General features: G+C 30.1%; 1 protein-coding gene across 1 annotated transcript in view; it reads right to left on the minus strand.

The window, feature by feature from the left end:
• Nucleotides 1-1,392: 1,392 nt before the first annotated feature.
• LOC103571675 (atos homolog protein A) overlaps nucleotides 1,393-13,947 on the minus strand; it is a 79,599-nt gene continuing 67,044 nt past the window's right edge. Inside the window, exons 6-7 of the mRNA XM_053738719.1 lie at nucleotides 2,711-2,910; nucleotides 1,393-2,631 (exon numbers count right to left, since the gene is read on the minus strand). Of these exons, the coding sequence (XP_053594694.1) occupies nucleotides 2,463-2,631; nucleotides 2,711-2,910 (369 nt within the window). The 3' untranslated portion in view covers nucleotides 1,393-2,462. The remainder of the gene's footprint in view (nucleotides 2,632-2,710; nucleotides 2,911-13,947) is intronic.

Consider the following 13,947-nt stretch of genomic DNA (forward strand, 5'->3'; position numbering starts at 1 on the left):
ACCCACTCCAAGCAGTGCCCTCTATATCTGCAATATCAATCACATACCCCCACCATATAATCCAGGCCCCGAACCTACTGTATCAATCTCATATCCCCCTTCGCAATCCCACATCCCCCTTCCTAATCAATATCCTCCCCTTCCCTCAGGCCCCACCAAATCTACTAAACAAATTCTACTAGCGTCCTTTCTCTGATGGTTTTATGGGAGATCAACAGAAAGCGCTACTAGTGCCACCCATTTCAACTGCCGGTAAGGAAGATTACCCCAGGCTCACGTATTCATGAAGGCATTGCAGATCCCTGTTGTGGGAGTCTACCCCCCCCCCCCCCCCTCTTATCTACTGAATAATTCAAAAGTCTATGAATATTCTAAACTCCTCAAATTATTTGAAAACTTACGGATGATTTGAAGCATTGAATAAGTATAATACCTATAGTTCAAAAAAAATATATAACCTATGCTGTAAGATATAGCAAGGCAGTAATTAAAGATTTTTTTTTTATTATGAACAACAATCAAAATTTTTGTTTTAGTTTTAATAATCATAATTTAATTTTCGCTCTTGTTTACTTCGTTAATTATATTTAAAATTACTTTTACATACTAATTTATTCCCTTATTGTCTTACTAAGTTAATAATTTGCTGGATTACGTAAATATTAGTTTCTTAAGAAATATATTGATGACCACATTAATTACAAGTTTACGCATTATTATAAAAACAAAAAAATTGATATATACATGTGTATGTTTTGTGCCAATATAAAAAAAAATTTTTTCCAATTTATTCGGAAAATTTTAATTTGCTTTAGTACAGAATTATCTTAAATAACCCTGATTAAGAAATATGATTTGCCCTATGTGAAGTGTATATCTATATATTAGTCGATTCAAATTGTTTTAGATCATTTCAAATTGTTTCGAATTATTCCAAATCTTTTTTTTTAATCAGGGAAACAATAAATTATAAAAATCACGAAAATATAAATAAATCCAAAACCGTTATTGAATTTGAATGAAATAACAACAAAAGTAAAAAACGAGTTATCTAAATAATCCTATGCAATTAATTATTAATTAATTTATAAAAACACGTTTGATTTTAAATAGATCGTTTTTTTTTGTTTTTTTAATAGTATCAGCACAATAGAATTCCAATTTACAATTATTTACTACGTGAGTGTTTAATATTATAATTATATCATTAATTCTAAATATATTCATCACAGTGCTACGGACACAAAAAATGTGTTCTGTTTTAAATATGTAAATAATATATATGTATATATATATATATATATATATATATATATATATATATATATATATATATATATATATATACATATATATATATATATATATATATGTATACATATATACATATATATATATATATATATATATATATATACAGTCGAGTCTCGTTATGAGTCCGCTCGTTATGAGTCCGTGAACCAGGATTTCCACGGAAGACCTTCCCCCTCCACAACGTGAAAAAAAAATTAATTTCAGAGTCTCGATATGAGTCCGTATATTCATGAAAAGAAATTAAGAGTTTATTTATCATATTAGTCCTATTTACATATAAGAAACATAACACTCAAGTCAAACGGACTCATAACGAGATACTGGAAACAATCACGTACACACTCACACGCTTAAAAAGTAGGGGAAGTTCAACTCTCGACTGTCGCCTGCGCTGACAGAGTGGGGGTACACAAATTCTTAGAATTATATTCCCCTACACCCCTTCATGCGGGTTCACAACGAGACTCGACTGTATATATATATATCTACATATAAATTTTTTTTGTCCAACTTCATAGCGGGAATTCTCTACTATAAACACCACATTAAAATAGCAAAACTCATGTAAAATATATGACTCTTGTTTCAAGTTGTTTTTGTTCACCAAAAATATAAATATTACAAAATATTATAATTTTATTTTACTTACAAATTCGACTTAACATCTAATATATACTGAATAAAAATAAAACATACGAAGCTCATTATGTAAATTTTTACAAATGTGATGTCCAACTTTCCCAAATTCCCATTTTTTTATCACTTATATTTTTTCTCTCCTTAGCAGTGCAATTTCACTACATGCTTATTTTTCATAATATTTTAGTATAAACTTATGCTTGCGGAAAGTTGATTATATTCATTTTAATCATCAAAAAACTTAACAAATAAAATAAAATGTTGTCTGATTAGAAAAAATTCCGACAATGATTAATGTAATTTAAAATATCAATTGCCCTTTTTCAAACAACTCAAAGGAAAATAAACCATAAATTTAATTATGTTTGTATAGATTATTCAAACTTCATTAACATTTGAATTTTTTTTTAGATTTTGTATAATATTATAACCAATTAAGCTTTTGCACTGACGGAAGGACAGGATAAGTGGAATGGTCGGAAACAAACCCACGAAAATAACCACGAAGCTCAGCATCTTGGTGAAAATTTTGGATTTGTTGGACCATGAATAAAACTTCTGAGCTCTTTCGGTGGTTCTGACCCAAAATCAGATGCCGTATCAACATCAGACTTATGACAAATAATTATTCTTATATCTGTATGAAGATAGATGCGACCAGATTTACCTGACATGAATCTATATTAGATAAATTTGAAAAATAAAAAATTGTTTTTAAAATCTTGACTTACTTATAAATAAAATATTGTCAACAAACCTTAAATGTATGAGGTAACGTAGAGTTTTATCCCGCAATGTTCGTTGGCGTAAAAAAGTATGAGATCGAGGTGGCATGTCTGATAAATCGTATAAAATAACGAACATTTTGACAACTGTGCCCAAAGGATTTAAAAGAGTTACTTGGATTGTACCATTTCTCGGTACTTGATAACCCTTTTTCCCTAAATTAATGTGAGCCTGAAATGAAAAAAAAAAAATAAAGTAAATACTTATTTATTCTAAGTTCAATAAATTATTAAAAATAAAATTGTAGAATTATTTATTTTCAAATCTATCATTTAAAACATGTAAAAAAGTATAAAATATTCTGAATGATAAGAATCAATGTGAATATATATTAGGGTGCTTTGTTTGAAACGAATATTCTTTTTTAGCTGACACGAAAAAATTTCGTTGCTTTTGTTGAAAAAAAAAATTCCCGTAAAATTTCTGCTCTCAATTAGGTAAATTTTACTCAAATCTTACTATTGTATTTGTCCTCCTGGTCAATTTTTCAAAGAATTTCATCACAACCTATCATTATTAGCTGAATACAGTTCAAAAATACCATTCGTTAAAAAATTTATATGTATATAATATAGCTCCGTTTTGAGGACACAATTGCGTCTACCGTTCTTACCAGATCTTAATGAAATTTTCTACGCTTATTCTATGGGCAATTATCACGCTTAAGTTCGAAGATGGGCTAAATCGGTTGATTAGTTAAGAAGGGTTACGTGCGTTAAATCCCCGGACGAAATATCCCCGGACATAATATCCTCGCGACAGAATATCCCCCGACTAATATCCCGGCGACAAAATATTCCCCGACGAAATATCCCTGCGTCGAAATATCTCAGGAACACTATATATCTCGGTGACGAAATATAAAAAAAAGTGGTTTCATTATTAGGTTCAATCCATTGGCTTTTTGGTCCAAGATGGGAAATTTTAGGGACGTCCTGGTGGATCCATTCCCATGGTGGGTTTCAGTGTTAACTTAGTGTATTCCGAATTACACTGAAAATACACCGGAATTTCACGTGTATCACACGGTGGGTTTGTGAAAATTTCACTTTCAGTTTACCCTCGTTTCACACCAATCTACTGACACTCATTATACACTCTATTACCATTGAATTTCCACGGTATATCCTAGTGGTTCAAGAGCCACCGTACAAACTCGCTAAAAACTCGGCGTATCAACGAAGTTTCGGCGGTGTTTTTCGGTACAAAACGGTGTTTTGTCTGCCATAATGACACGAGGTTTCAACTGTATTTCCTCAAAGTTTTCACGACGTTTTATCTGCGTTTTCTAACGTATTTTTGATATTTAAAAATTTAGGTGTAATTAGTATGTAAAGTAGTTATTTTCACGTTGAAGGAGAACGTTTTGTCAACAAAAAAAGACCATTCGGCAGCCGAAATAGAAGGTAGATTTCTCACTCAATCTATCGAATAAGTTAATTTCGTACATAAGTGTTTTGTGATACATGTAAGTGTGTGGTCATGGTATGAAATTTCTCGGCGAACTTCAGATAATTCATTCGACAAAACATTGTATAGATAATAAAACAATATAAACTTTTCGCAAATAAAGTATTGCTATATTCATAGTCTACAATGTTTATTTAATTTTTAGATGGTTACTATGACCGAACGGTATTACTATTAACAAACTATTATTTTCCAGTGCAAACAAATCAAAAGATTATATTATTAGCGACAAGAAAAATCTAGTTGAAATAGATTTAAATGTGTAGTGCATAAGTTATTAAGACTTAAAACCATAAAAGATGTACGTTTCTATATTAAAAAAAATTTTCAATGCTTTGAAAGTATCATAAAACCGTAAAAATATCAATCATAGAGCGTACAGGTACATTTGAAACATCATTAGTGATAAAAAAGATACTTTTTAAATAGAAAATAGCTATGAAACTTGAAGGTTATTTTGTTCACAACAAAATACAACTTACGAAATTGGGTTATAATGGAAAATGCTTAAGTTATGTGGAATAAAATCCATATTTTCAACATTTTTGATTCCATAAAAATTTTCAAGGCTATCAAATTATCGGAAGAAATGGTCAAAACATGAAGTTTAAGGTCATAAATCGAACCTTATTAGATAAGCTTTCAGATACTTTTTACGGAAATCGTCTATGAATATTAGTTTTAAAGTTATATAAGCTTTAACAGAGATTAAAAACTGATTTTTACGAAAAATCATGAATATTTCAAACAGCCATAATTTAAAAACTATTCAAACGATTCAGATCATTTTTAAACTTGATTAAGGTAATCGCCTGTAGAATAAGTGTGAAAAAATTTCATTAAGACCCGAAAAGAACTGTGGGTGATATCGTAATGACAGGACCAGTGATAATGATGGGGGTAGAGGTACATTTGATACATCATAAGTAATAGAAGAAATACGTTTAAAATATAAAATAGCTGTGAAATTTACAGATTATTTTGTGCACAATAAAATACAACTGAGGGAACTTGATTATAATGGGACATGCAAAAGTTATGTGGAGAGAAAACCATACTTTCATCATTTTTTGATTCCATGAAAATTTTTAAAGCTATCAAATTATTGGAAGAAATGGTCAAAACATAAAGTTTAAAGTCATAAATTGAAGCTTATTAGACAAGCTTTCAGATACTTTTTACGAAAATTGTCGATGAGTATTAGTTTTAAAATTATATGAATATGAAAGTGGATAAAAACTAATTTTTTTGAAAAATCGTGGAAATTTCAAATAGCCATAACTTCTAAACTAATTGACCGATTTAGCCCATCTTCGAACTCAACCATGATAATCGCCTATAAAATAAGTGTGAAAAATTTAATCAAGATCTGATAAGAATTGTAGCCGCAATCGTCTTCTCAAAACTTGGTTATATATATATCAGAATCAGGGGAGAGATCAAGGGACAAAATCTTGAGCGAGAATGTATGCACCAAGGGGAATGACAACCAAACAAATATATAATGAATAAAAATAATAATAAGGAATAATTACTACTAAATATATCCAGGAAACAAATAAACAAATACTGGCTATCACTGGGTTCCTTTTACGAAATTATTCAATTCAAAATATATTTAAATAAACTCAACAAATGATTAAAATACCCAAATAATTAGTATAATTAATTCTTTATAATAAGATTTTATTAAATAATAATAATAATTAATTCAATTAAAATAATATTATTAAATTATCCACTGGGGAAACCAAATTACAAATTACAAATTTTTACCCAATATAATTATTATAGATTGTAAAGAAATAAAATAATACTAATCTTTTTCTTTATTTTATATTATTTACTCTGGGGAGAGAAAGACGCGAGTACTCAATATATATTTGGCAACACTGGGTTGCTTACCATTAAATTATAAAATAAATTTTACCCAGAAAAATAATATTTTAAGTACTGTTGTAAGACAAGGAGCTACATACGCTATCCTTGTCTAATCTCCTAAGAAATTTACTCGACGCGTCTTAGTACATATGCACCCAAATGCCGTGACGGACGCCGAATATATTCAACTTATTATAACAATACTCTCACAGACTTACTATCACATCGGTCGATATTTTTATGTATACTCTACACACACGCGTGCTACTGACTGAAATGAAAATATCGATTAAGTGCATAAATTCAAAATAATTATCAAAATATTTATATAAACATAATAAACAATAATATCAATAAATGCATAATTAAATCATACTAAAATAATCTATCAAAATAATATAAATATTTAAATAATAATAAATTATAATAAATAAATGCACTTGATTTGAGCTAGGAGGTGTTATTAAATTCACGGCGAGATGGAAAAGCGCGCGCAGCGATTCACGTTTGAATCGCTACGTGACACCTCCCCCCCACCAGGCTGTGCTTATCCCGCGGGAAAACACAGGCCGAGAGACCTCGCATTTCCACTCGCCGTTAACAACTGCATCTCACCTGCTACGACATTTATCCATTCACTACCTGGATATTAAATTTAAAGACAAAATTAAACGATAAAAATCATACCAATTGTCACCTACCTTCTCGCTCAAAAATCTACCGCGAGGGGGACAGGGTACTTATTTACCAAACAAATCAAATAAATAAATCATATTACAAAAATAATTCTGACATCAGCCGTCCGGATTACGTCCAAACCGTATCAAACGAGTACCACTAAGAAACGGATAACCATCGTTACTTATCGCTCGCGAACAGTTCTCACGTTCGGTTATTTTCGGCTTAACGTCGACTGCAATGTTTTCTAGCCTTGGTCCTCGGTGGTCCATTGCGAAGTCGAAAAATCGAGTTGTTTACATTACCTACTCGTTCCATATTCCACACTGGTACTGTTCTGGAATCAACGTCTACTGCAGATATCACATCCATTGTGGCATCTTCTTCACAACGGTAACTGGCGACATTGACGATTGTACAGCATGGATATCAACTTCAATTTTCACCTGGTGTTTACTCACCGGACTGGACTTCCGAAAACTCATCGGTAGAGGGGTAGATATTGCATGAGTACCGCTACCCTCTAATTGCGGGCTCTCATGGAGTTTTTGATTGCTGGTAAAAATGTGTTTGAGTCCCGGGATAGCAAAAACACATCCTTGTTGTTTTGCCAATCACACCGCATCTCAGACATATATCCCGCCTGGGTTCACGACACATATAGCACAAGTGATCGCGTGAACCACAGTTAAAACAAAACCTCATTCACCTCCGAGGTCTGTTAAAATTAGTTCGAATACCACCAGTATCAACGATTGCGTTCAACGGCCTCTGGATACCCACGTTGACCGTGTTATTTTGTGGTAGGGGTCCACCCACGTCACTTGAACTACTGCTAAATACCTGATCCTCATCGGGAGTACTTCCACTTCTATCGATGGTAGTTTGACCCGCCGGAACGTCAGCCACGGGTGAAACTGGCGCAATATTATGTTTTGATTCGACTCTCCAGAATACGAACACTCCTTAACGTTCGATTCTTCCCTCGATGGTGGCTGACGATGATTACGAGCAGCTCTCCATCTCTCTTTAAGGTGAGTCGCCTGCGCGAGTAACGACTGATAGGTATCATGTTCGCCTATCAAACACCCCAGTTATTTTAATGAATTTAATATGGTACAAATATACTATTTTTATTGTCATTTGTTGTCCAACATCGGCCCGAACACTTTTTATTTTTATAATAAATGCTTCTCCAAATGACTTTTTCATTATCGGTTGATGTTTTATTATATCCAAAACCCAAATGCACCAACTGTTTACAATTTTTCTGTGATTTTATGAATGTTAACGGCATTGTACAAATTTAATTGTTAAATCTTTTGTTCACGTAGATATAGGAGGTCTGCAATAAATTTGATGAGATAACAACACAATCTTAACTACATCAATGTTAAATGCAAGCTGTGGTAAGTTGTCTGCTGACACCATTCGGACGTGACTACAGCTAGTCTATACTTATGATGTTGTTCGAATCATAGTATACGAATATAGTCTATGTGTACCGCTATTTTTGGCTGTAATATTTAAATATTAATAGGTTATTTTATTCATAAAAGTTCAAATTTACCAAAGATCAAATTTACAAAAGTTCAAATGGCCGAAGTTCAAATTGCCAAGTTCAAATTGGTAAAGTTTAATTTTCAAAGTTCATTAGGTCGGTTACCGTTATAATAAATAAAATGAATATCGTTCATACCACATATTATCTTTTAATCATTAAAACATTTTGTAATAAATATAAACCAAATAATTTCTAATCGATAATGTTTTTATATTACTTTCATCATATTTACTCGTTTTGATTATTAATATCATAAAACAAAATCGTTTTTTTTTTTATCACTTAGAAATCAATAGACAATTACTGTTGATACATATTAAATAATAAATAATTACAATAAAATGAATGATATAACGAAAAAATAGTTCCCAATCAACACATAGAACAAATACAATAAAATTGTTTTTACTATTAATAATAAAATAATTTTTTTTTTTTTGAGTGACCTTTACATTAAAAAACAATTACCAATGATAAACAATAAAATAATAAATAATTATAATGAAATTTATAATATTAACGAGAAAATAGTTATTAATTAACACGTAGAACAAATCTAATAAAATTGTTTTTACTATCTATAACAAAGTCGTATTTTTTTAGTCACCTTGAAACCAGAAAACACTTATCATTGATAATCAATAAAATGATAAATAATAATAATAAAATTATAATATTAGCGAGAAAATAGTTCAAAATTAATACATAGAACAAATATAATAATATTGTTTTAACAATCAACAGTTATTATTTTAACAATCCTTTATCAATAACATCTCGATAATTTATAATGTCTCAGTAATTTAATTATTAGAAAAAATTTATTTTGACGAATGTTAAAATACATTGGATTTTTGGTCTTACGATATGTTTATATAAGTTAACTTGTATAGACAACATTTTTGCAATGTTGCTTAAATATTTAATTCTTATAGAATTATAATAATTATTCACAATAACTTATGTTCATCAAAATCACGATAAGCTTTGCAACGCTAAGGAGCAATAGCAAGTCTTGAATTTATTTGGATAATTGCTAATTTTGTCAATGCTCGTTCTCCTTTCAAAACATTTAGGAAACCTGTCATACTGGATTGAGCCTCTGTTATACATTTATTCACACCAGAATGCCAGCCTTCAACTGGATCAGCTGACTGAAGCAAATCATTCTTTCCAGAAGAGTAATGATTTCATACTTTAATCACAAAAAGAGGTTTTTCACGACGATTTCGATTATGTTTCAATTTCCGAATCCAAGTGGCTTCGAAATATTCCAATAAATTTTCTAAAATATCACTATTACGATCATAATATTTGGTTGCAATCAACTTCATAAGCTAGAACCACATCACCTGGAGGAACAAATGCTAAAGCCATAAGCATACGAATATTTTTAGCAAAATCAATATTCGTATGGTATTTTTTTTGTAAGCCATTACACTGTGCGTGACACCACATTGATTGAGAGAAGTGGAAATAACAACCACTAATTTCTGTCTCATCAAAGGTTAATTTAAAAGCATCCATATAAGCTTTTTCGAAACCAACCTTTAAATTTTTGGGGGAAAAATTTGGAATACTTTTCCAGAATATTTAAAAAAAAATTAACAGAAAAGCAAATACTCTTATTTGGAGCCAATACATACACTAATGGCAGTGACTTCTTATTTTTATGACCATGTATTACATATAGTTGACAAAATATTGATGGTGCATATTAAAAAGTACCATCAGTTAGCCACTGTTTACAATTTGTTAAGTAATTCAAATTTTTTTGCGTGATAAAAACCAAAAATCTATTTTTGTTGCCACCACTGTCGTGCAATAACAATAATTCGCCTCCGTGAGTATATTTATACTCATCATTCAAAACAAAATCTCCACGACTTTAGGGATTAATAATGGGAGCAATGATCTTTTTTCTAACACGTTGAACAGCACGAGCAATTGAAATAGATTTTAGCATTATAGCTGTAACAGGTGATTTTGCTCCTTGCAGCACATTAGATATTTTATTTCTAGGTTTATCAATGCTATCCGACGACTTTTGCTTGATTTTGTCTTTTAAAATCTTAGCCTTGATAGCTGCAGCATTGATCGGATGATTGGAACTGCACCAACAACATTACCTACATGATTACACACGTAAAAAAGTGTGTAATTCAATTTACTACAAATGGAGTTCCATCTACTACACTAACTAGTAGTATCCTGGAAAAAAATGATCAGACCTGATCAGATATGAAAAATGACAATGCCTGACCAGGCCTGGCCAGGCATGTTCAGGTCTGATCAGGCCCATCCGGGTAAAAAAAATCATAAATAAAAAATGTTTCTAGATAATTATATATAATTATGGATAACTATATTATACAATTATATATAATTATTTTTATCAAAATAAAAAAAATAAAATTCGGGCGTGCGCAGGATTTGAACCGTGGACCTTACGCTCGGAAGTTTAACCCGCTATCCGTTGACATAGATTGACTTCAAAAGTTAGTTTCGTATGAACTTCAAGTAATAAAAATCTTATACGTAATAGATTTTTAGTCAACAAAATGTTATATTTTATACATGATAGATTTTTAGTCAACAAAATTTTATATCTGATTTATCAATTATTGATTAATAGTTATATGAAATTCTATATCAGTTATACATAATTATAACTACGTTAGCTATATGTAATTATAATTAAGGTAGTTATATTTAATTATAACTGAGATTTTAAATTGAATCCCATACATCAGGCTTGATCAGACATGAACTGGCATAGACAGACGTGAGCAGGCATGGACAGGTATGATCAGGCCTGATCATATATGAACTGGCATGGTCAGGTCTAATTTCAGGCCCGATCATACATGACCAGGCATGGTCAGGTCTGATCATTTTTTCCCGGGATATATATAAGATAACTACAAGCTTAGTTACTAGTATACTGTGGTATATAACCTGTATTATCATTTATTACAGTGAGTAGTAATAAGAACTTGCATTCAATATCCAATGTGGTTCTTTTTACTCCACAACATAGTGGTTGAATATATTTTATTCCTAAAGTATAAATTATATATCTGTTAGTTAACGATCATTAGTTTTTATGACATTGAAAAATTTATAAAAATATAAAAATTAATCTTGCATTCTTCAAACTTACAGTTTATCAAATTGAAATGATATAAAAATGAATTTATTAATAAATAACTTAAAATGATAAGGACTCAAATTTTAAAAGCCAACTTTTTATCAATACCCGATAAGGATGATTCCAAAAATATATTTAAAATCTATGAATTCTCGTATAAGCATAAATTTACAATAATTAAGTATTAATTTTCATTAATAGAAAATATAAAAAACATCATTTTAAAAGTTATAATTCCCATAAATAGCGAATGCTCAATAAGCAATGATTTTAACAATCGCGTTTATTTATAACAAATGTATCACTCATTCTTAATTATATATATTATTATTTTTAATTATATATATTATTATTGCACGCCTCGATTTTTAATTATATATATCATTATTTATAATATGTTATATTATCTATAATATCAAATGCACTGACACGAGTCGAGGTTTACCCACAGAATGGAGTAAAAAAAGTTGTAGGTGGAGCTGTTATTTTGTTCTTTCGATGATTTTACCACACCTTGGAGTAAATTGCACAAGTAATGTGATATTGTATACTCCAAAAATAGTTACAGATACCAATTTGTATAAAATTGTGTGGTTCCAAAAACCATAAAACAAGTATTTCATACTATATTGAGTAGTTGTGGAGCCTACAAAGTTTTACCACATTACAGTAGTAAGCAGAACTCCTACAGTAGATAAATATCATGCACACTGTGACTTATGTTACTACAGTTGTCAATGTGGCGACCACAAAGTGTAGTTCGATTTTTACTAGTTTGGTGTGGTAAATTCAACTCCGGCATTTTTTTACGTGCACAATTTTAATAGTAGCAATCTACAAGTTTCTTTGAAAAAAATTTATTTTTACATATCATACGCATACATACCGGGGGTTCTTCAGAATCAGTATGAATTATAACCTTACAATTTTGCGTAGTGCATAACCATGTAATTGAATTTTTATTTGATTCCTACTATGAACCATACCATTATAGAATAACAATGATTTTCCTTTTTGTGAATTAATAAATTTTAATGTCATTTTTTCTCAATGAAATATACCAATGACTCGATAATCAAAAATTCTGGTGATAAACAACAATAATCAATTATGATCAATAGTATTTATCATCGCATCATACAACCGACCACCGCTACCTACAAGTGGACACTTCATGAAACCTAAAATTCTTATTAAAATAGACTATTTCAGAGGATAGTTGTAAATGAAACAATAGATAGCACCTCAATACAATTTTTTAAATTTTAAATTTCAAACTCTATCAATAATATTTTTAAAAAGAAACTTATTTATTAACATGATTTTCAATAGAAATTTTGAACTATTGTGAAATTTTGTCGGGGATATGAACGCGTGTCTCCGTTTAGAAGCTATGACCTGTTAAAATTTTCTCAATTTTTAGTAAAAATCAGTTATTATTCACTTTTAAGATCATATAATTTTAAAACTAATACTCATAGACAATTTCCGTAAAAAGTATCTGAAAGCTAGTCTAATAAGCTTTAATTGACGACCTTAAACTTTATGTTTTAGCCATTTTTTTCTGTTCAGTCACGAGTTTGACTAATTTGAATCAACCTTCGTGCATTTCCGCGGTTCACTGCGTTTTGGTCCCAAAACAATTCATCCCCGACAACTCATCCCCGACAATTCATCCCCGCGACGATTCATGACAATGACAACTTACACTTAGACAAACTATACCCGATATTTTATCTGTTGGACAATTGATACTTCAATAAAAATATTAAATGCAATAAAACAACTATAAATTTTTTTAATTATAAACAGTTTATCAATATAATTTTAATAAATTTTAATAAATATTTGACTAATGAAAAAACTAATAACTCATAAAAATAAATTATAATTAAACCTCAAATTAGTACGCGTATAACTGCAGAAATATACCCACACACAAAAAAATGTAAAACATAGCGCTCTTTTTTCACGAATTTTGTGTGTGTGCAATTAAAAAAATATACCCGCACATAACAAAATATGAAAAATTGCAGTAGGCCCCAGCCCTGTTTAAAAAATCCGATAGATTCTTATAGCTGTATGTATAAGGCCCTATACTTAACTATAGCATTTCTCATACACAGAAAAAAAGGTTGACTTGGCCCAAGATAATTTTCGCCTTCATTTTTTTATTCTTGGGCTGAGTAATTGGGTTTTTTTAATCCGAGAACATTTTCTTCGACTAATATTATAAAAATATTGTATCAAGAATAATTAAATTTTAATTCACGTTAAATAATCTTGGTTTAAGAATATTTATTTCAAGTCAAATATATTTTGTTTCTAACCAAGTAAAAAAAACTATCAAAACAAGATACTTTTCTGTCTTGGTTGGTGAGTATAGTAAATTGTCACAATATATATCAACATCTCAAACCAAGAACTTTTTTTGCGTGACAGAAGAACATTTACTCTCAGTTTG

This window comes from Microplitis demolitor, chromosome 4, assembly GCF_026212275.2.
Source record: "Microplitis demolitor isolate Queensland-Clemson2020A chromosome 4, iyMicDemo2.1a, whole genome shotgun sequence".
NCBI classification, from domain to species: Eukaryota; Metazoa; Arthropoda; class Insecta; order Hymenoptera; family Braconidae; genus Microplitis; species Microplitis demolitor.